The sequence below is a fragment of the Mus musculus genome, chromosome 13, assembly GCF_000001635.26.
Source record: "Mus musculus strain C57BL/6J chromosome 13, GRCm38.p6 C57BL/6J".
Classification (NCBI taxonomy): domain Eukaryota; kingdom Metazoa; phylum Chordata; class Mammalia; order Rodentia; family Muridae; genus Mus; species Mus musculus.
In genome coordinates, this window is record NC_000079.6 from 113,101,758 (window position 1) to 113,121,831 (window position 20,074).

At 42.6% G+C, this 20,074-nt stretch overlaps 1 protein-coding gene across 1 annotated transcript in view; it reads left to right on the forward strand.

The window, feature by feature from the left end:
- The window catches only part of Cdc20b (cell division cycle 20B), an 86,045-nt gene extending 66,783 nt beyond the window's left edge, over positions 1-19,262 (forward strand). Inside the window, exon 12 of the mRNA XM_006517655.3 lies at positions 18,531-19,262. Within this exon, the coding sequence (XP_006517718.1) occupies positions 18,531-18,565 (35 nt within the window). The 3' untranslated portion in view covers positions 18,566-19,262. The remainder of the gene's footprint in view (positions 1-18,530) is intronic.
- The last annotated feature ends 812 nt before the right edge of the window (positions 19,263-20,074 follow it).

The window sequence follows — 20,074 nt, forward strand, 5'->3', positions numbered from 1 at the left end:
TGGACAGTAGTTCGTGCCGTAATAATAAAGTACGTGTAATCAAGGATAGGTTAATTTGTCCCAGCATTAGGGACAGTTGCTTTCTTGAAACAGACATCCTCCATGGTCCGTCTCTGGAGGACAGTGCTGACTTGGTTTCTAGTAGAAAGTCTTGAGCTTTCTATCTGAGTAGAGGAAGTGGTCTCTGTCGTGAGGCACAGGGCCGGCTCTATGTTTGTCCCACGAGGATGTCTGGTTAAGCCCCTCGTCCCCACCGTTAACACCTTGTGGCTTCAGGCCAACTGAGTACTTCTTCAGAAACCACGTGACCTTAGAAGGGCCCCCTGCTGAGACACCTGTGGTTCTTGGTCCCACGTTATCATTTGGTCATTATCATTTCATCATTGTCGGGAACATCAGTGAGATAGCAGGAGATCGTGAGATAGCATGCTTCAGGTTTTCATGAGTAATTTTCTTGTCAGTTTTTTTTTTTCCTTTTACAAATTCACACTTGCACCGAATGAAAAGGGGGGAAGATTGTCAGTTTTGTTTATATATAACTGTGGTCATGTTTTCTCCATTTATTCTGACTTTTAAAAATTATTATTATGTTATATTTTATATATATATATACATTTAAATTTAATTTTATTTGTAACTCATTTTTTACACTCCATATTCCATTCCCTGCCACACCCCATCCACCATCTGGCTGCTCCACATCCCACAGCTCCTCCCAACCCCACCCCATCTCCATGTGGATGCCTCCACCCCCACCCCACCTGACCTGTAACTCCCTGGGGCCTCCTGTCTCTTGAGGGTTAGGTGCATCATCTTTGAATGAACACAGACCTGGAGGTATGTGTGTTGGGGGCCTCATATCAGCTGGTGTGTGCTGCCTGATTGATGGTTCTGTGTTCGAGAGATCTCAGGGGTCCAGATCAATTGAGACTGCTGGTCCTCCTACAGGATCGCCCTCTTCCTCGGCTTCTTTCAGCTTTCCCTAACTCAACAACAGGAGTCAGCAGGCTCTGTCCATTGGTTGGGTGCAAATACCTGCATCTGACTCTTTCAGCTGCTTGTTGGGTCTTTCAGGGGGCAGTCATGATAGATCCCTTTTTGTGAGCATTACATAGCCTCAGTAGTAGTGTCCGACCCTGGGACCTCCCCTTGAGCTGGATCCCACTTTGGGCCTGCCGCTGGACCTTCTTTTCCTCAGACTCCTCTCCATTTCCATCCCTGTAATTCTTTCAGACTGAAACAATTATGGGTCAGAGGTGTGACTGTGGGGTTGGAAACCCCATCCCTCACTTGATGTCTTGTCTTCCTGCTGGAAGTGTGGTGTGCTCTATAAGTTCCCTCTCCCTACTGGCATTTCATCAAAGGTCCTTCCCTATGAGTCATGGGAGTCTCTCACCTTCCAGGTCTCTGGTGAATTCTGGTGGGGATAGGGGCTGGGGGCAACCTCCTATTTCCTGAGGTTGCCTGTTTACATTCTTTCTGCTGGCCCTCAGGGCTTCAGTTCTTTTCCCTCACCCAATACCAGATCAGGTTCCCCTCTACCCCCACCCCCATACTTTCCCTCCCAAGTCCCTCCCTCCCTCCCTCCCTCCCTCCCTCCCTCCCTCCCTCCCTCCCTCCCTCCCACCCTCCCCACTTGTGATTGCTTTCTTCTCTCTCCCAAGTGGGACTGAGGTATCCTCACTTGGGCACTTCAGCTTGTTGAGCCTTTTGAATTCTGTGGACTGTATCTTGTGTATTCTGTATGTTTTTTGTCTTTTCTTTTCTTTTTGGCTAATAGCCACTTATTAGTGAGTACATACCATGCATGTTCTTTTGGGTCTGAGTTACCTCACTCAGGATGATATTTTCTAGTTCCATCCATCTGCCTGCAAAAGTCAGGATGTCCTTGTTCTTAACAGCTGAGTAGTATTCCATTGTGTAAATGAACCACATTTTCAGTATCCATTCTTCTGTCGTAGCTTCTGGCTATCACAAATACGGCTGCTATGAACATAGTGGAACTCGTGCCCCTTTGGCATGGTGGGGCATCGTTTGGGTATATTTCTAAGAGTGGTATAGCTGTGTCTTCAGGTAGATCTATTCCAATTTTCTGAGGAACATCCAGATTGATTTCCAGAGTGATTGTATCAGTTTGCAATCCCATCAGCAATGGAGGAGTGTTCCTTTTTCTCCACATCCTCTCCAACATGTATTGTTACCTGAGGTTTTGATCTTAGCCATTCTGATTGGTGTAAGGTGGAATCTCAGGGTTGTTTTGATTTGCATTTCTCTGATGTCTAAGGACTTTGAACATTTCTTTAGGTGCTTCTCAGCCATTTGAGATTCCTCAGTTGTGAATTCTCGGTTTAGTTCTATACCCCATTTTTTGATTGGGTTGCTTGGTTTTTTGGTGATTAAATTCTTGAGTTCTTTATATATTTTGGATAGTAGCCCTCTATAGGATGTGGGGTTAGTGAAGATTTTTTTCCCAATCAGTAGGTTGCTGATTTGTCTTATCGACTATGTTATTCTGACTTTTAACTGTTTGGTAAAGTGTAATTCATGCACTATAACGCATTATTTAAGGCATACTTATTTAAGGCATACTTCCAGAGTTGTATAGTCACCACTATAATCTAACTGTAGGACATTTGATTTTTCCCCAAGAACTTTTTATCAATTAGCTGTTGATTAGGGCCCCTCTAATCTACTTTATGTCTTTACAGATTTGCCTAACCTGGGCATTTTAGATTAGTGAAATCATATACAAATACAATCACTTGGTACAATTCTTTTGAGAGTTTATATTGTCATGGCTGTTAATATTTTATTTCTTTTTGTTGCCAATAATATTTCACTATGTAGTTAAAGTGTATTTTATTTATTCATTCATTAGTTGATGGATATGTGGCTTATTTGTACTCTTGAGCTACTGTGAGCATTTATGTGGAATTTTTTAAATGTGAACTTCTATTTTCATTTTTTTGAGAGGGGTCTGTACTTACTAGAGCAATTACTGGGTAATTGGGTAATTGCATAGTAACTGTGTGTTCGACATTTCTAGGGACTATTGAACTATTTTGTGAAGTGGATGCAGTATATTAGGCTTTCCCCAGTAACCTAATAAGGCTCGAACTGATCTGCATCATTGCCGTGTTGTCACTGCTCTGACCATTTCTGTTTTAGTGGGTGCGAGGTAGCATCTCATCGCGGTTGTGGTTTGCACTTTCCTAATGACTAACGTTGAGCCTCTCGCGTGTCATGCCTTTGTTGAAACCTCTATTTGCATCCTTTGCCTATTTCAAAATTATTTTCTTCTTATTATTGAAGGATAAGCATTCTTTAGATATTCCAAACACAAGTCCCTCATCACAGGTATGATTTGCAAATATTTTCCCCACATCTGGGACGGTCTCTGTCTTGTTGTTGCACTTCAAAGCATGAAGCTTTGGGATTTGGAGATGCTCAATTTGTCATCCCTGGCGGTCACCTCTCCTTGGACTGCATGTTCAGAAGGTCACCCACTAACCGGAGGCTGTACAAGGTTCCACCTACATGTTCTCAGGTGCTGTCTTCTGCTCTGTTCATTTCTAGGCCTATTCTTGAGTCTTTTTTTTTCTTTTGCTATAGTGTAAGTTGTTTTACAAATATTTATTTTTTAATTGTGTGTATATGTATATGTCTATGTGTCCAAAAGAGGACACAGAATGGAACTGGAGGTGGTTGCGAGATGCTGAGCACTGAGCTCAGGTCGTCTGCAAGCGCAGCATGTGTCGTTAACTGCGGTGTTGTCGTCTCTCCTTCCAGCCCATAGTTTGAGTGACATTTTATGTGTGCATAAGGTAGGTTTCCATTTCCGTCTTTTGAATGCAAATGCTCAGTTATTCCAGCATTATTTGTTCAAGAGATTATTCTTCTCGAACAGAGTTGTTTTAACTTCTTGTTGAATGTCATTTGACTATAAATGTTAGGCTTCATCTGAGGTCTCAGTTCTATAAAAGTTATGTATAGGTCTGTTCTTATGTTGGCCCCACTTGTCCCGATTACACACACACACACACACACACACACAGACACACACACACACACACACACACACACAGACACACACACATATACACACACACACAGACACACACACACACACACAGACACACACACACACACACACACACACACACACACATACACACAAGCATGTGCACATGTGCATGTGCAGCCTGAGGTAGATGCCAGTTCAGGAATCATCTTCAATTGCCTTTCCACTTTAGTCATTGAAGCAGTCTCTCAATGAAATCCAGAACTCTCTGGTGTGGTTAGTCTGCCTAGCCACTTTGCTCTAGGGAGTCCCTGTATCTATCTTTAAAGTTGAAATCATAAGCGGGTTGTGTCACCCACCTGGCATCAATGGGAATTTTGGGGGATCTGAAGTTTGGTCCTCATTCATGAGTTACAAGCATTTTAACCAGAGAGCAGTTTCTCTGGCTTCCAAACGATTTGCATAATAACAGTAAGGCGTGTGCCTTTGGCTCTCATGTACTGATTTCAAAAGCGTTGATGCTTCAAACTTCCAGTGCTATAGAACACACTGGTACAGTTACGCCAAATTGCTCCTGTAATACTGCGTTCTTCAGTGTCAGAAACTCTCAGAAAACACAAACAACAACAAAAAGCAGGTTCACCCAAGAATGTCCTTGCCACAGTGGTAGGAGCACTAAGAGATTTTAGCCTCAGGGATGACCCTGCAGTGAATGCCTGTTTACGTGCAGTGAGCCTTGCCCAGTGTGAGTGTGGTAGCCTGCTACTGTGAGGAGAGCAGTTTTGACCATTTTCATTGCCAATGACAAGACTAGGGCTTCCATGTGAAAGACCGGAAAGCTCGTGTCTGCCATGCAGGACTTTTCATTTTTGTAACCCTTGAAGACTCCCGGTGGAATGGTTGAGGTGTTAGGAAATGTGACCTTTAATTTCATGTAGGGAAACATTTGGAGAGTATGAAGAGCTCAGGGGATCAATCATTTCTGAAATTTCAGTGCATATTGTTTCATGCATTTGAGTTTGAATGCGCAGGCCTGTTCCCACGTAGCGGAGTAGTGACATAGCTATCGGGGAAAGTAATTGAAATCATAATAATTAGTCACATAAGTGTTGACTGGATGTGTCTATGTGCCTCCAGTTGGTTCTGACTGGTAAATAAAGATGCCAACAGCCAATATCTGGGGAGGACAGATATAGGCAGGATTTTAGGATTTCCTGGTTTTGGGACAGGAAGCAGGGAGAAGGAGGAGGTTTGCCAGACTGAGTGGAGGAGAGGAGGAGGAGATCCGCCATGCCTGAGAGGAGTGCAGGACAGAGAGGCATAGCCGCCATGTGTAGGAGCCGGGAGAGTGCGAAGGCTGCACAACTGGGTTGAGAGCAGCCAAGATGGGACACAGAATTTAGTAAGTAGTAACTTGGGGTTATAGGTGGTAGGCAGAGTCTAACAGCATGAAGATTAGGCAGTGGCCCAGCGATTGTGCAGTTTAAGGCATATTAAAATATAAAGTCTGTATGTGTGTCTTTCATTCGGGAACATAAAGCATTGGGACAGGTAGCAAACCACGCCGCCAGGATTTATTAGTATTTAACTCTACTGGGTGTATCTATGTGCCAAATAGAGTGTTAGATGCCAAGGATAAGAAACAAAGGGGATTCAGGCAGTGATGGCACATGCCTGTAAGCCTGGCACTTGGAGGCGGAGGCGGAGGCGGAGGCGGAGGCGGAGGCGGAGGCGGAGGCGGAGGCGGAGGCGGAGGCGGAGGCGGAGGAAGCAGGTGGAACACTGCCTTCCAGGCCATCCTGGTCTACACAGAGCAAGTTCCAGAACAGCAAGTGCTACACTGAGGAACCCAGCCTCGAGAAAACAAAACCCCCAAACCAAACAGCATTGTCCCTATGGACCCCAGCTCCTATTAAGTAAGACCACATACCTACACACTCACACACCCATGTATATATATGTGTATGTACACACACACACACACACACACACACACACACACACACACACAGGTGGGGTGATATGTGTGTGGGGGTGGGGGTGAGGGGGTGGGGTGTGCGCGTGCTTTCCTGGTCCCCATACTTCCAGCCTAACCCTTCTCTCTGTTTTCCTTGAGACCACTAGCCTGGCCCTCCCTGAGTCACCTCTCATCCAAATGCTAATTCCTGCCTTGCTTCTTGGATGGCGGGAGGCAGCTCCATCCCAACTCTTTCCTTGGTAACACTTCAGGCTGTGCTTCTTCCTCTCCTGTCTTCACAGGAATGTAAGCAACTCTGTGCTTTCAACTCAGTGGTAAAGCAACTATAACCAAAGTTGTGGGGATCCTTCACCTCCCAAAGAGAGGAGAGGACTTGAAACCCCATACCAAGTGTCACGGGGCAGGGTCACGGGGCCTGATGAGGGAGCACCAGGAGAGACTCCTGTAAAGTTTCCCACATCTTGAGAGAAGTCAACCTCACTGTGATTGATTTAAAACTCTGCAACAATCCAAAGCGTTACAATTTCAAACTGTTCGTGGACAACAGCAGGCTTTGTGCTGGTGGCACGAGAGGGTGAGATGATTTGTGCAGTGTATGTAAATTAAAATGTCTAACCTTCCTTCCACTCTGGGGAATGAAAGGTTTAAAGGGGTCTCCTAGAAAGAACATGGTGGAGAGTTGTCAGTCCCTTTTATGTCTAAGGATTCCTGTTTGTCTCTAGCATGGTGGCACCATCCTCTGTTCTTTGGCAGATCCTCTCGGGAAGTGGTCTTTCTTTTCTAATAGTCATTTTCAGTACATGGCCAGAAATAAGGTGAAAGAGAAGTAACAAATACCTGCAGAAAAAAATAACCGAAAAATTGTTGGAGATATCAAAAGTCCCCTTCTGTCTGAGATGACTTCGCTAGTGCTGTCCTTGAAGATCGACCTGTGAACTAAACTGCAAATTTCCAGACAACCCAGACAGGAGTTGCTCCAAAGAACCTTTCTGAACAGGTCCATTTCCTTTCTTTCTCTCTACCTCTAGTGGGTGCTGGGCTACAAGGGACATTAAACTGTTTAAGAACCATCAATAAAAATAGGTTTTGGAAAAATTAAAGTTACAACTGGGTCTTGAGGTAGATCAATTCCTAATTTTATGAAGAGCTGCCATATGGATTTTCATACTGTCTGTAAGAGTTTTCACTCCCACCAGCAGTGAAGAAGTGTTCCCTTTGCTCCACATCCTTATCAGCATGTGCTGTCACTTGTATTATTAATCTTAGCCATTGTGACAGATGTAAGATACAATTTCAACTTAGTTTTGATTTATATTTGATGGCTAAGGATGTTGGACATTTCTTTATGTGTTTCTCAGTCATTTGAGATTTCTCTGTTGAGAATTATCTATTTAGATCTGTACATTTTTAGTTGGATTATTTGGTTTTTTGATATTTAATTTCTTGAGTTCTTTCCATAGTTTGAATACTTAATCTCTATCAGTGGTGGAGTTGGTAAAAAAATCTTTTCCTTTTGGTAGGCTGTCACTTTATCCAACTGATAGTGTTCTTTGCCTTGCAGAAGCCTTTCTGTTTCATGATGTCCCATTTATTAGTTGTTAATCTTAGTGCCTGTGCTATTAGTGTTCTGTTTAAGAAGTTGTCTCATGTGTTAATGTGTTCAAGACTACTGTCCCACTTTCTCTTTTTAGGTTCAGTGTGTCAGTTTTGTGTTGAGGTCTTTGATCCAATTGGATCTGAGTTTTATGCAAGGTGATAAATATGGATCTATTTGCTTTTTTCTACATTCAGACATCCAGTTTAACCAGAACCATTTGTTAAAGATTCTTTCTTTTGTTCCCCAGGGTGTACTTCTGACTTCTTTATCAAAAATCAGATGTCCATGGGTGTGTACATTTATGTCTCTGTCTTCAGTTCAGTTCTACTGATCAATATGTCTGTTTTTATGCCAATATCATACAGTTTTTTATTACTCTAGCTCTGTAGTAGAGCTTGAAATCAGGGATGGTGGTAACTCCAGATGTTCTTTTATTGTACAGTATTGTTTTAGCTCTCCTGAGTTTCCTGTTTTTTCATATGAAGTTGAAAACTTTCTTTTCAAGGTCTATAAAGAATTGTGTTAGAATTTTGATGGGAATTGTGTTGAATCTGAAGATTGCTTTTAGTAGGATAGATATTTTTACTATGTTAATCTTACCAATCCATGAACATGGAAGATCTTTCCATCTTCTGATACCTTCTTCAATTTCTTTCCTAAAAGACTTGAAGTTCTTGTCATACAGGTCTTTCACTTGCTTGGTTAGAGTTACATCAAGATATTTTATATATTTGTGGCTATTATGAAGCGTGTTGCTTCACCGATTTCTTTCTCAATCCCTTTGTCATGTGTATACAGAACTGCTACTGATTTTTTTTCTTTAAATTTTGGATCCAGACACTTAGCTGAAAGTGATTACCATCTGTAAGAATTCCATAGTAGAATTTTAGGGTCACTCATGTATACTATCATATCATCTGCAAATGATATTATTGACTTCTTTTCCAATTTGTATCCCATTGCTCTCCTTCAGCCACCTTATTGCTCTTGCTAAAACTTCAAGAGCTATATTGAGTAGGAACAGAAAGAGTGGACAACTTTGTCTTGTTGACTTTTGTGGAATTGTTTTGAGTTTCCCTCCATTTAATTTGAAGTTGTAGCGTTAAAATGTAAAGTTCAGGGAGAAATGGAGAATTTCCCTTCTTATATATCCCTGTGCTTTTACCCCCCCCCCCCGCGAATTTTTTATACAGACAATGAGAAAGATTCAGTGTGTAGGTTAGATATTTGGAATTGAGGTTAGGGATAGTTTAGGGTGATCATATCACATTAATTACAAGCAGACCAAACTTTTACACAATGTAGGCCTGAGTTCAGCCATCATGCTGGTGTGTGCATCCTGCCTTAACTAGCTAGCTTATACATGCAGGCACTAAGCCTAGTTCAATGTAAATCTTTTTTTTTCTTTTACAATATTTTTATTAGGTATTTTTCTCATTTACATTTCCAATGCTATCCCAAAAGTCCCCCATACCCGCCCCACTCCCCTACCCACCCACTCCCACTTTTTGGCCATGGCGTTCCCCTGTACTGAGGCATATAAAGTTTGCATGACCAATGGGCATCTCTTTCCATTGATGGCCAACTAGGACAACTTTTGATACATATGCAGCTAGAGACAAGAGCTCCAGGGTACTGGTTAGTTCATATTGTTGTTCCACCTATAGGGTTGCAGATCCCTTCAGTTCCTTGGGTACTTTCTCTAGCTCCTCCATTGGGGGCCCTGTGATCCATCCAATAGCTGACTGTGAGCATCCACTTATGTGTTTGCTAGGCCCCAGCATAGTCTCACAAGAGACAGCTATATCAGAGTCCTTTCAACAAAATCTTGCTAGTGTATGCAATGGTGTCAGCATTTGGAGGCTGATTATGGGATGGATCCCTGGATATGGCAGTCTCTAGATGGTCCATCCTTTTGTCTCTGCTCCAAACTTTGTCTCTGTAACTCCTTCCATGGGTGTTTTGTTCCCAATTCTAAGAAGGGGCAAAGTGTCCACACTTTGGTCTTCGTTCTTCTTGAGTTTCATGTGTTTCATAAATTGTATCTTATATCTTGGGTATTCTAAGTTTCTGGGCTAATATCCACTTATCAGTGAGTACATGACATTTGAGTTCTTTTGTGATTGGGTTACCTCAATCAGGATGATGCCCTCTAGGTCCAACCATTTGCCTAGGAATTTCATAAATTCATTCTTTTTAATAGCTGAGTAGTACTCCATTGTGTACATGTACCACATTTTTTGTATCCATTCCTCTGTTGAGGGGCATCTGGGTTCTTTCCAGCTTCTGGCTTTTATAAATAAGGCTGCTATGAACATAGTGGAGCATGTGTCATTCCTACTAGTTGGAACATTTTCTGGATATATGCCCAGGAGAGGTATTGCGGAATCCTCCGGTAGTACTATGTCCAATTTTCTGAGGAACCGCCAGACTGATTTCCAGAGTGGTTGTACAAGGTTGCAATCCCACCAACAATGGATGAGTGTTTCTCTTTCTCCACATCCTTGCCAGCATCTGCTGTCACCTGAATTTTTGATCTTAGCCATTCTGACTGGTGTGAGATGGAATCTCAGGGTTGTTTTGATTAGCATTTCGCTGTTGATTAAGGATGCTGAACAATTTTTCAGGTGCTTTTCAGCCATTCGGTATTCCTCAGGTGAGAATTCTTTGTTTAGCTCTGATCCCCATTTTTAATGGGGTTATTTGATTTTATGGAGTCTACCTTCTTGAGTTCTTTATATATATTGGATATTAGTCCCCTATCCGATTTGGGATAGGTAAAGATCCTTTCCCAATCTGTTGGTGGCCTTTTTGTCTTACAGAAGCTTTGCAGTTTCATGAGGTCCATTTGTCTATTCTCGATCTTACAGTACAAGCCATTGCTGTTCTATTCAGGAATTTTTCCCCTGTGCCCATATCTTCGAGGCTTTCCCCCACTTTCTCCTCTATAAGTTTCAGTGTCTCTGGTTTTATGTGGAGTTCCTTGATCCACTTAGATTTGACCTTAGTACAAGGAGATAGGAATGGATCAATTCGCATTCTTCTACATGATAACCACCAGTTGTGCCAGCACCATTTGTTGAAAATGCTGTCTTTTTTTTCACTGGATGGTTTTAGGTCGCTTGTCAAAGATCAAGTGAACATAGGTGTGTGGGTTCATTTCTGGGTCTTCAATTCTATTCCATTGGTCTACTTGTCTGTTTCTATACCAGTACCATGCAGTTTTTAATCACAATTGCTCTGTAGTACAGCTTTAGGTCAGGCATGGTGATTCCTCCAGAGGTTCTTTTATCCTTGAGAAGAGTTTTTGCTATCCTAGGTTTTTTGTTATTCCAGATGAATTTGCAGATTGCTCTTTCTAATTCGTTGAAGAATTGAGTTGGAATTTTGATGGGGATTGCATTGAATCTGTAGATTGCTTTTGGCAAGATAGCCATTTTTACAATGTTGATCCTGCCAATCCATGAGCATGGGAGATCTTCCCATCTTCTGAGATCTTCTTTAATTTCTTTCTTCAGAGACTTGAAGTTCTTATCATACAGATCTTTCACTTCCTTAGTTAGAGTCACGCCAAGGTATTTTTTATTATTTGTGACTATTGAGAAGGGTGTTGTTTCCCCAATTTCTTTCTCAGCCTGTTTATTCTTTGTGTAGAGAAAGGCCATTGACTTGTTTGAGTTAATTTTATATCCAGCTACTTTACCGAAGCTGTTTATCAGGTTTAGGAGTTCTCTGATGGAATTTTTAGGGTCACTTATATATACTATCATATCATCTGCAAAAAGTGATATTTTGACTTCTTCCTTTCCAATTTGTATCCCCTTGATCTCCTTTTGTTGTCGAATTGCTCTGGCTAGGACTTCAAGTACAATGTTGAATAGGTAGGGAGAAAGTGGGCAGCCTTGTCTAGTCCCTGATTTTAGTGGGATTGCTTCCAGCTTCTCACCATTTACTTTGATGTTGGCTACTGGTTTGCTGTAGATTGCTTTTATCATGGTTAGGTATGGGCCTTTGCTGCAGACCCTCTGGGTCCCTGTGTCTGCGTGGAATGGGTCTCTCTACGTGGGTGGGCAAAGCGTGGATGAATGACAAACAGACACACACAGGAGAGGTCGTGTGGAATCTGAGTGTAATTTTTCAAATCGAACATCAGACTTTTTATGCAGAAGACAATAAGGAAGTTGGGTGACATACCTGCAAGGTACAAATGAGGTAACCGGATGCTTAATGACTCTTACACAGAACAGAGGAATAAAAACGCAAAGACTGGCAGGAACTGGGCAATAAAATAACTGAGACAAAGTCAGCCCTGTCTAAGGTCAACTATAGTCTTAGAAGACAGGTGTGAGAACTTTTCACTCCTAGGGTAAGGGCTTTCACACCCAAGTCATGGTTCTAACTAGGGAGTTCCGTTCTAGCTAACCATCTCATGAATAATGCAATACTCTAAAACCACAGCCCGATCTACTTCCTAAACCATTGTAAATTCCTGTATATGGGAGCGACTTGGCTTTTATTGATAGTGTAATACCAGAGGGTATTCTGAATATCACTGTCTAGTTCAAGGATGTTCTAGGACTGTTGGAACACTGGTGGAAGGCTTTAGCTATGTCAGAATTCAATCTTAAAAGGCACTTATAATAAGATGATACTGAAAGAGAGCACGTGGATCCATACACTAGACTAACGTGGGAATGGAGAATTAAGGGAACGCCAGACTCCAGGAGGAGAGCTTCCTTGCCTCATGAGTGACTTTTAAGCCTTTCGGCTTGTCCAGCTGACTCGACCGGAGAGCATAGCAGGCCTTGAATTCCTGATCTTTCCAAGACTTTTATCATGAATGGGTGTTGGATTTGTCGAATGCTTTCTCAGCATCTAACGAGATGATCATGTGGTTTTTGTCTTTGAGTTTGTTTATATAATGGATTACATTGATGGATTTCCATATATTAAACCATCCCTGCATCCCTGGAATAAAACCTACTTGGTCAGGATGGATGATTGTTTTAATGTGTTCTTGGATTCGGTTAGCGAGAATTTTATTGAGTATTTTTGCATCGATATTCATAAGGGAAATTGGTTTGAAGTTCTCTATCTTTGTAGGATCTTTCTGTGGTTTAGGTATCAGAGTAATTGTGGCTTCATAGAATGAGTTGGGTAGGGTACCTTCTACTTCTATTTTGTGGAATAGTTTTTGCAGAACTTGAATTAGATCTTCTTTGAAGGTCTGATAGAACTCTGCACTAAACCCATCTAGTCCTGGGCTTTTTTTGGTTGGGAGACTATTAATCACTGCTTCTATTTCTTTAGGGGATATGGGACTGTTTAGATCGTTAATTTGATCCTGATTTAACTTTGGTACCTGGTATCTGTCTAGAAATTTGTCCATTTCATCCAGGTTTTCCAGTTTTGGTGAGTATAGCCTTTTGTAGAAGGATCTGATGGTGTTTTGGATTTCTTCAGGATCTGTTGTTATATCTCCCTTTTCATTTCTGATATTGTTAATTAGGATGCTGTCCCTGTGCCCTCTAGTGAGTCTGGCTAAGGGTTTATCTATCTTGTTGATTTTCTCAAAGAACCAGCTCCTCGTTTGGTTGATCCTTTCTTCTTGTTCTTCTTGTTTCCACTTGGTTGATTTCACCCCTGAGTTTGATTATTTCCTGACATCTACTCCTCTTGGGTGAATTTGCTTCCGTTTTTTTCTAGAGCTTTTAGGTGTGTTGTCAAGCTGCTAGTGTGTGCTCTCTCCAGTTTCTTTTTGGAGGCACTCAGAGCTATGAGTTTCCCTCTTAGAAATGCTTTCATTCTGCCCCATAAGTTTGGGTATGTTGCGGCTTCATTTTCATTAAACTCTAAAATGTCTTTAATTTCTTTCTTTATTCCTTCCTTGACCAAGGTATCATTGAGAAGAGTGTTGTTCAGTTTCCACGAGAATGTTGACTTTCCATTATTTATGTTGTTATTGAAGATCAGCCTTAATCCATGGTGGTCTGATAGGATGCATGGGACAATTTCAATATTTTTGTATCTGTTGAGGCTTGTTTTGTGACCAATTATATGGTCAATTTTGGAGAAGGTCCCGTGAGGTGCTGAGAAGAAGGTATATCCTTTTGTTTTAGGATAAAATGTTCTGTAGATATCTGTTAAGTCCATTTGTTTCATAACTTCTGTTAGTTTCACTGTGTCCCTGTTTAGTTTCTGTTTCCACGATCTGTCCATTGATGAAAGTGGTGTGTTGAAGTCTCCCACTATTATTGTGTGAAGTGCAATGTGTGCTTTGAGCTTTACTAAAGTTTCTTTAATGAATGTGGCTGCCCTTGCATTTGGAGCATAGATATTCAGAATTGAGGGTTCCTCTTGGAGGATTTTACCTTTGTTGAGTATGAAGTGTCCCTCCTTGTCTTTTTTGATAACTTTGGGTTGGAAGTCGATTTTATCCGATATTAGAATGGCTACTCCAGCTTGTTTCTTCAGACCATTTGCTTGGAAAATTGTTTTCCAGCCTTTCATTCTGCGTTAGTGTCTGTCTTTTTCCCTGAGATGGGTTTCCTGTAAGCAGCAGAATGTTGGGTCCTGTTTGTGTAGCCAGCCTGTTAGTCTATGTCTTTTTATTGGGGATTTGAGTCCATTGATATTAAGAGATATTAAGGAAAAGTAATTGTTGCTTCCTATTATTTTTGTTGTTAGAGTTGGCATTCTGTTCTTGTGGCTGTCTTCCTTTTGGTTTGTTGAAGGATTACTTTCTTGCTTTTTCTAGGGTGTGGTTTCCGTCCTTGTATTGTTTTTTTTTTTTTTTCTGTTATTATCCTTTGAAGGGCTGGATTCATGGAAAGATATTTTGTGGATTTGGTTTTGTCGTGGAATACTTTGGTTTCTCCATCTATGGTAATTGAGAGTTTGGCTGGGTATAATAGCTTGGGCTGGCATTTGTGTTCTCTTAGTGTCTGTATAACATCTGTCCAGGATCTTCTGGCTTTCATAGTCTCTGGTGAAAAGTCTGGTGTAACTCTGATAGGCCTGCCTTTATATGTTACTTGACCTTTTTCCCTTACTGCTTTTAATATTCTATCTTTATTTAGTGCATTTGTTGTTCTGATTATTATGTGTCTGGAGGAATTTCTTTTCTGGTCCAGTCTATTTGGAGTTCTGTAGGCTTCTTGTCTGTTCATGGGCATGTCTTTCTTTAGGTTTGGGAAGTTTTCTTCTGTAATTTTGTTGAAGATATTTGCTGGCCCTTTAAGTTGAAAATCTCCATTCTCATCAACTCCTATTATCCGTAGGTTTGGTTTTCTCATTGTGTCCTGAATTTCCTGGATGTTTTGCGTTAGGATCTTTTTGCATTTTGCATTTTCTCTGATTGTTGTGCCCATGTTCTCTATGGAATCTTCTGCACCTGAGACTCTCTCTTCCATTTCTTGTATTCTGTTGCTGATGCTTGCATCTATGGTTCCAGATTTCTTTCCTAGGGTTTCTATCTCCATCGTTGCCTCACTTTGGGTTTTCTTTATTGTGTCTACTTCCCTTTTTAGGTCTTGGATGGTTTTATTCAATTCCATCACCTGTTTGGTTGTGTTTTCCTGCAATTCTTTAAGGGATTTTTATGCTTCCTCTTTAAGGTCTTCTACCTGTTTAGCAGTGTTCTCCTGTATTTCTTTAAGTGAGTTATTAAAGTCCTTCTTGATGTCCTCTACCATCATCATGAGACATGCTTTTAAATCTGGGTCTATCATTTCGGGTTTGTTGGGGTGCCCAGGACTGGGTGGGGTGGGAGTGCTGTGTTCTGATGATGGAGAGTGGTCTTGGTTTCTGTTAGTAAGATTCTTACGTTTGCCTTTCACCATCTGGTAATCTCTGGAGTTAGTTGTTATAGTTGTCTCTGGTTAGAGCTTGTTCCTCATGTGATTATGTTAGGCTCTATCAGCAGACCTTGGAGACTAGCTCTCTCCTGAGTTTCAGTGGTCAGAGTACTCTCTGCAGGCAAGCTCGCCTCTTGCAGGGAAGGTGCCCAGATATCTGGTGTTCGAACCTGCCTCCTGGCAGAAGTTGTGTTCCACTCACCAGAGGTTCTAAGATCCTGTGGAGAGTCCTGTGGGGACCTTGGGGGTGTTTGCTGACTCTGTGCCCAAGGTGCCCTGGTGCTGGTACCAACTGGAAGGGACTTGTGACCCTGGTCTCAATGTAATTCTTAATAAATCATCATATATGACAATGTGTCTCCCTTTATTATGTATCATTATGTCTCATCTAAAGAAATGAATTGCAATAGAGTCATTTATTTTGCAGTGTTTTGACCTATTTTTCAAATTTAATCCATCAAGCATTTTTCACAAGTCTTTCATGTGCCAAACAGTGTAAATACAGAGAGGCCTGGGGCACAATCCGTGCTCAAAGTATTCAAAGGTGGCAGACAATAAGGAAGATAATCTGGATCTGCAGGGTATAGAGCAGAGCAGAGTAAGTTTATTGTGTCAAGTAATGACAACTGGAGAAAGGTAAATAATATATCACTTCTATCATTAGCTACAATTTTTTTCTCTTAAGGTCAATACAAAAAATCAAGGTTTGTGACTAATTTTCACAAATCTCCCAGCCAGTCTGGTAGAAAGATCACAGGTCTACATAGCCAACGTCAACTACATCACTAAAACATTTAAGATCTGGAGTACAGAACTAGTCTGTGCCTCCATATTCATGTCTGTATACTCACAGTAAATAAAATATAAGACTTTAAAGTGAAGTGGCTCCTGACTGTGATGCCAAGAATTGCTCATCATTTCTCCTACGATGGTTAACAGAAAAAGCTGACAACCATGGGTGTCGAGGATATGGAGGAAGTTGAGCCTTTGCACACTGGTAGAGAAGTGCCAAGTCACCGCCACTGTGGAAGATGATTTTTGCAAAGAACAGACTCCCTGTGAGCCAGTGATCCCATTGGTATGTCTACTCAGGAGAAATGAAAGCATACGTCTTAGCACAAACTTGAGCACAAGTGCTCATCGCAACATTATCTACACTGGCAGAAAGGAAGAAGTAATCCAAAAAGTCTACCAACTAATGAGTCAATTTTTTTACCCTGCAGGAAAAAAAAAATATAAAAGCAACGAGAAAGCTTTAGTGTTGTTGTTTGTTTGAACATTCAAAATTTGCCTTATTGTTTGAAACCAGGGATAATTTATAACAATTACATCATTTATTGATTACAAGTACACTAAAGTTCCATATGCTTATGTGATAGAATACTATTTATTCATTCAGAAAATGCTCTGAATGAAGCGCTGGGATACTCTATCATGCGTAACATATTAAGAATGTAGCTTAACATGAGGTGGCCTGGGCGTTGAGGTAATAATGCATGCCTCTTCCTCACCCCTTGCCACCTGTCACAGTCAGAAGAGTTAGACTTGGGGGTCATAAGACTGGGAGAGCTGGCCCTGCCCCTCATGGCTGCAGCACTTGACTGGGCAGCACAGTCAAGCTAGCTTTGGAGATATGGATGCAGGAGAGATGGATCCAAGAGCGTGAGAGCAGGAGAGCTGCCTCCTGCCTCCTGCCTCCTGCCTCCTGCCTCCTGCCTCCTGCCTCCTGCCTCCTGCCTCCTGCCTCCTGCCTCCTGCCTCCTGCCTCCTGCCTCCTGCCTCCTGCCTCCTGCCTCCTGCCTCCTGCCTCCTGCCTCCTGCCTCCTGCCTCCTGCCTCCTGCCTCCTGCCTCCTGCCTCCTGCCTCCTGCCTCCTGCCTCCTGAGTGGTCTAGCCAGAACAGTCCTGGAGAGCTCACCATGGTATGGAGAACTGGCATGCTGACCAGCTCAGCCACCACCCAGGCCCAGATCCAGGGCTTGGAGTTGGCCCACCTCCAAAATCAACGTCGTCTATGAATTACTGGAGTGTGTGAAAAAGCCAGTCCTGCTGATCCAAAGCTGCAGGATCTCAGGGCAACAACGGGATAACCAAGAGGAGTCTTGGTGATGGTCCAATATTGATGGTTTCACAGACGCCAGGGACCTTGAACCACACTCATGAATCACTGCAATGAGCATTTGCAAACGGGGATGTGTGGACAGAGGGGTACACTGTGTTACATGATGTGACACACTGCAGCTTCCATTGCAAGATGTTTGTATGTTTTGTTTTGGTGTGTATGTGTGTGCGAGCATTATTTTAGGGGGAGTTTGTAAGGGCAGAGGGTGGATACAAGGGAACAGGGAGATGAGTGAGACTTGGGTGCATGATGTGAGACTCACAATGGATAAAAAAAGAGAGAGAATGTGGCTTAACATGGATGAACCTTGACAACAGGCTAAATGAAAGAAGGAACACACCAAAAGGCCGCACATTGTATGATTTTATTTACATGAAATATCTGGAACAAACGAATCTGCAAAGATGAGTGGTTACCATTGCTGGTTAGAAAGAAGATAAACAAGGACTGACTGCTCACAGGCATAAAGTTACTTTTCAGGGCACTGGGTCTCAACCTGTGGGTTGTGACTCCTTTGGGGAGTCACAAATCAGATATCTACACTACAATGCATAGTAGCAGCAATAGAAATGGCTGTCTTATAGAGTAGCAATGGAACGATTTTTATAAATAAGGGTCACCACAACGTGAGGAATTGTATTAAAGGGCCTCAGTGTTAGGACGGTCCAGAGCCACTGCTCCAGGGTGATGGAGATCAGGTATCCTATGGTGAGGGCTGTGGATGCGGTTCAGTGGGTGAGCATGGCCTAGCATGAACAGAGTCCTGGGTGGAGCTCCAGACATGAAGATATGAAGTCAGGTTTCCATTTTTCTCTTCTTGGGTGTGATGCCAAAGCCCTTGAGTTAAAAAGTTGTAAATGGTGGGTATGAAGTATGTACTTTATGCGGTTTTGAAACGTGAATTATTTGTTACTTTTTCTTTTTCTTTTTTTAACTGCCATTTGAAACTGAAAGTAGAAGCAGCAACTTACAGAGTTTGTGAAGCCCCTTGAGGGCAAATTGCAAAGATGCCTAGAAGAGACTCAAGACCATCTCTACAGGGATCCTAGAAACTGAAAGCTAACTGAGGAGAGCTGTGTGTTCGTCTGACCCAGTGCCATCACCCATATGAGGGACGGGGACCACACAGAAGAGCAGATGTGCATCTCGAAGATGCCGGATGGTGATGAATCGTGGGTTGCTATTGACTCGGGACACTGCAGAGACATGCTGATGCTGGAGATGTGGTCCTCGAGTCTCAAAGAAAGGTCAACACATCAGAAAGGGGGAGGTTTGACTGAAAGGGGAAATGACTTGGGTTTCAGAGACAGGCGAAGTGAAGGCAGTGACTTCATCCCGTGTAACCAAGCAGCCATCTGCCTTGAAGCTGAATAGCTTTTGAGAGGAGAGAGAATGATTTGCAGGCAAACGAAACGCAATGCTAGGTTCTGCAGCTGAGCCTTATACTGGAGCAAGTCGGCTTTCTGCTTTAGCTACTTCAGGATGTGGGTTTCAACACAGAGCATGTCCACTGCCTCTTGAGTATGGAGACACCCCCGCCCCTCCGCTGACTCAGACCTCAGCTCCAGACACTCCACACTCCTTTACTGCTTCAGGTACCTCATCAGTACCTGAGCACTGCCTCACATTCTGCAGAAATGGCTGCTGCTTCTTCCCCTGGCGAGTTTATTAAATCTTATTGCATCCAGAGATCAGTTTTCTCTCTGCTGTTATTTGCCTCATCAGCAGTATTGAAAACCGCTGGATTTCTTCTCCCTCCTCTTGGGTGTGTGCAGCTTCTGGGACATCACATCTCCTGGCTCTCCTACCTCATAGGTTCCTCCTTGTCCTTGGTCACAGTTGCTGCAGGATGCTCTTCCTATTAGTATATAAGTTTCACGAAGACAGGGGCTGGTATGTTTTATCTAGATGTCCAATAAGTGAATGCAATCAGCTTAACGGCTGCCATGTTAGAGGACTACCTACCTGACGCTCTGGACATCCAAACACCTTTGCCTAGAAAATAAATCTGACCCCCAACTTCTAACCTCAGAGTAGAGAGTTACCTAAGCATCACGTGATGGTTGCCTTTATCCAGTCACTTCTGCAGTGCGTGCAAATTGTGTGAATTGCTTCTTTTGCGGAACGTAACCTTTCTGAGATCCATCATCCGCGGTGTGAGTACGCCGCCATGGGCTTGTCCCACCGTATCGGATAGGATCGGGAGGTTCTCAGCTTGGCATTGTTTCAGATCTGGGGCTCCAGAATCAGACCGTTACAGAAACAGTCTGGATTTACTAAGAAGGTGCCCCAGGGTAATTGCAGCAAAACAGCAGCAGAGTCGGGAAATGAGACCCAGAAGGGCCCACTTTTCACCTACAGTCCAGCCATGCTTCCTCTGGCGAGCTGTGAACTGTAAAGGCCGTGTAAAAAAGACCTCATTCTCACCCACGGAAGGACCTTCCTTGGAGGCATGGGCACAGGCAGCATAACCGCATAAACAGAAGGGAGTTTATCAAAGT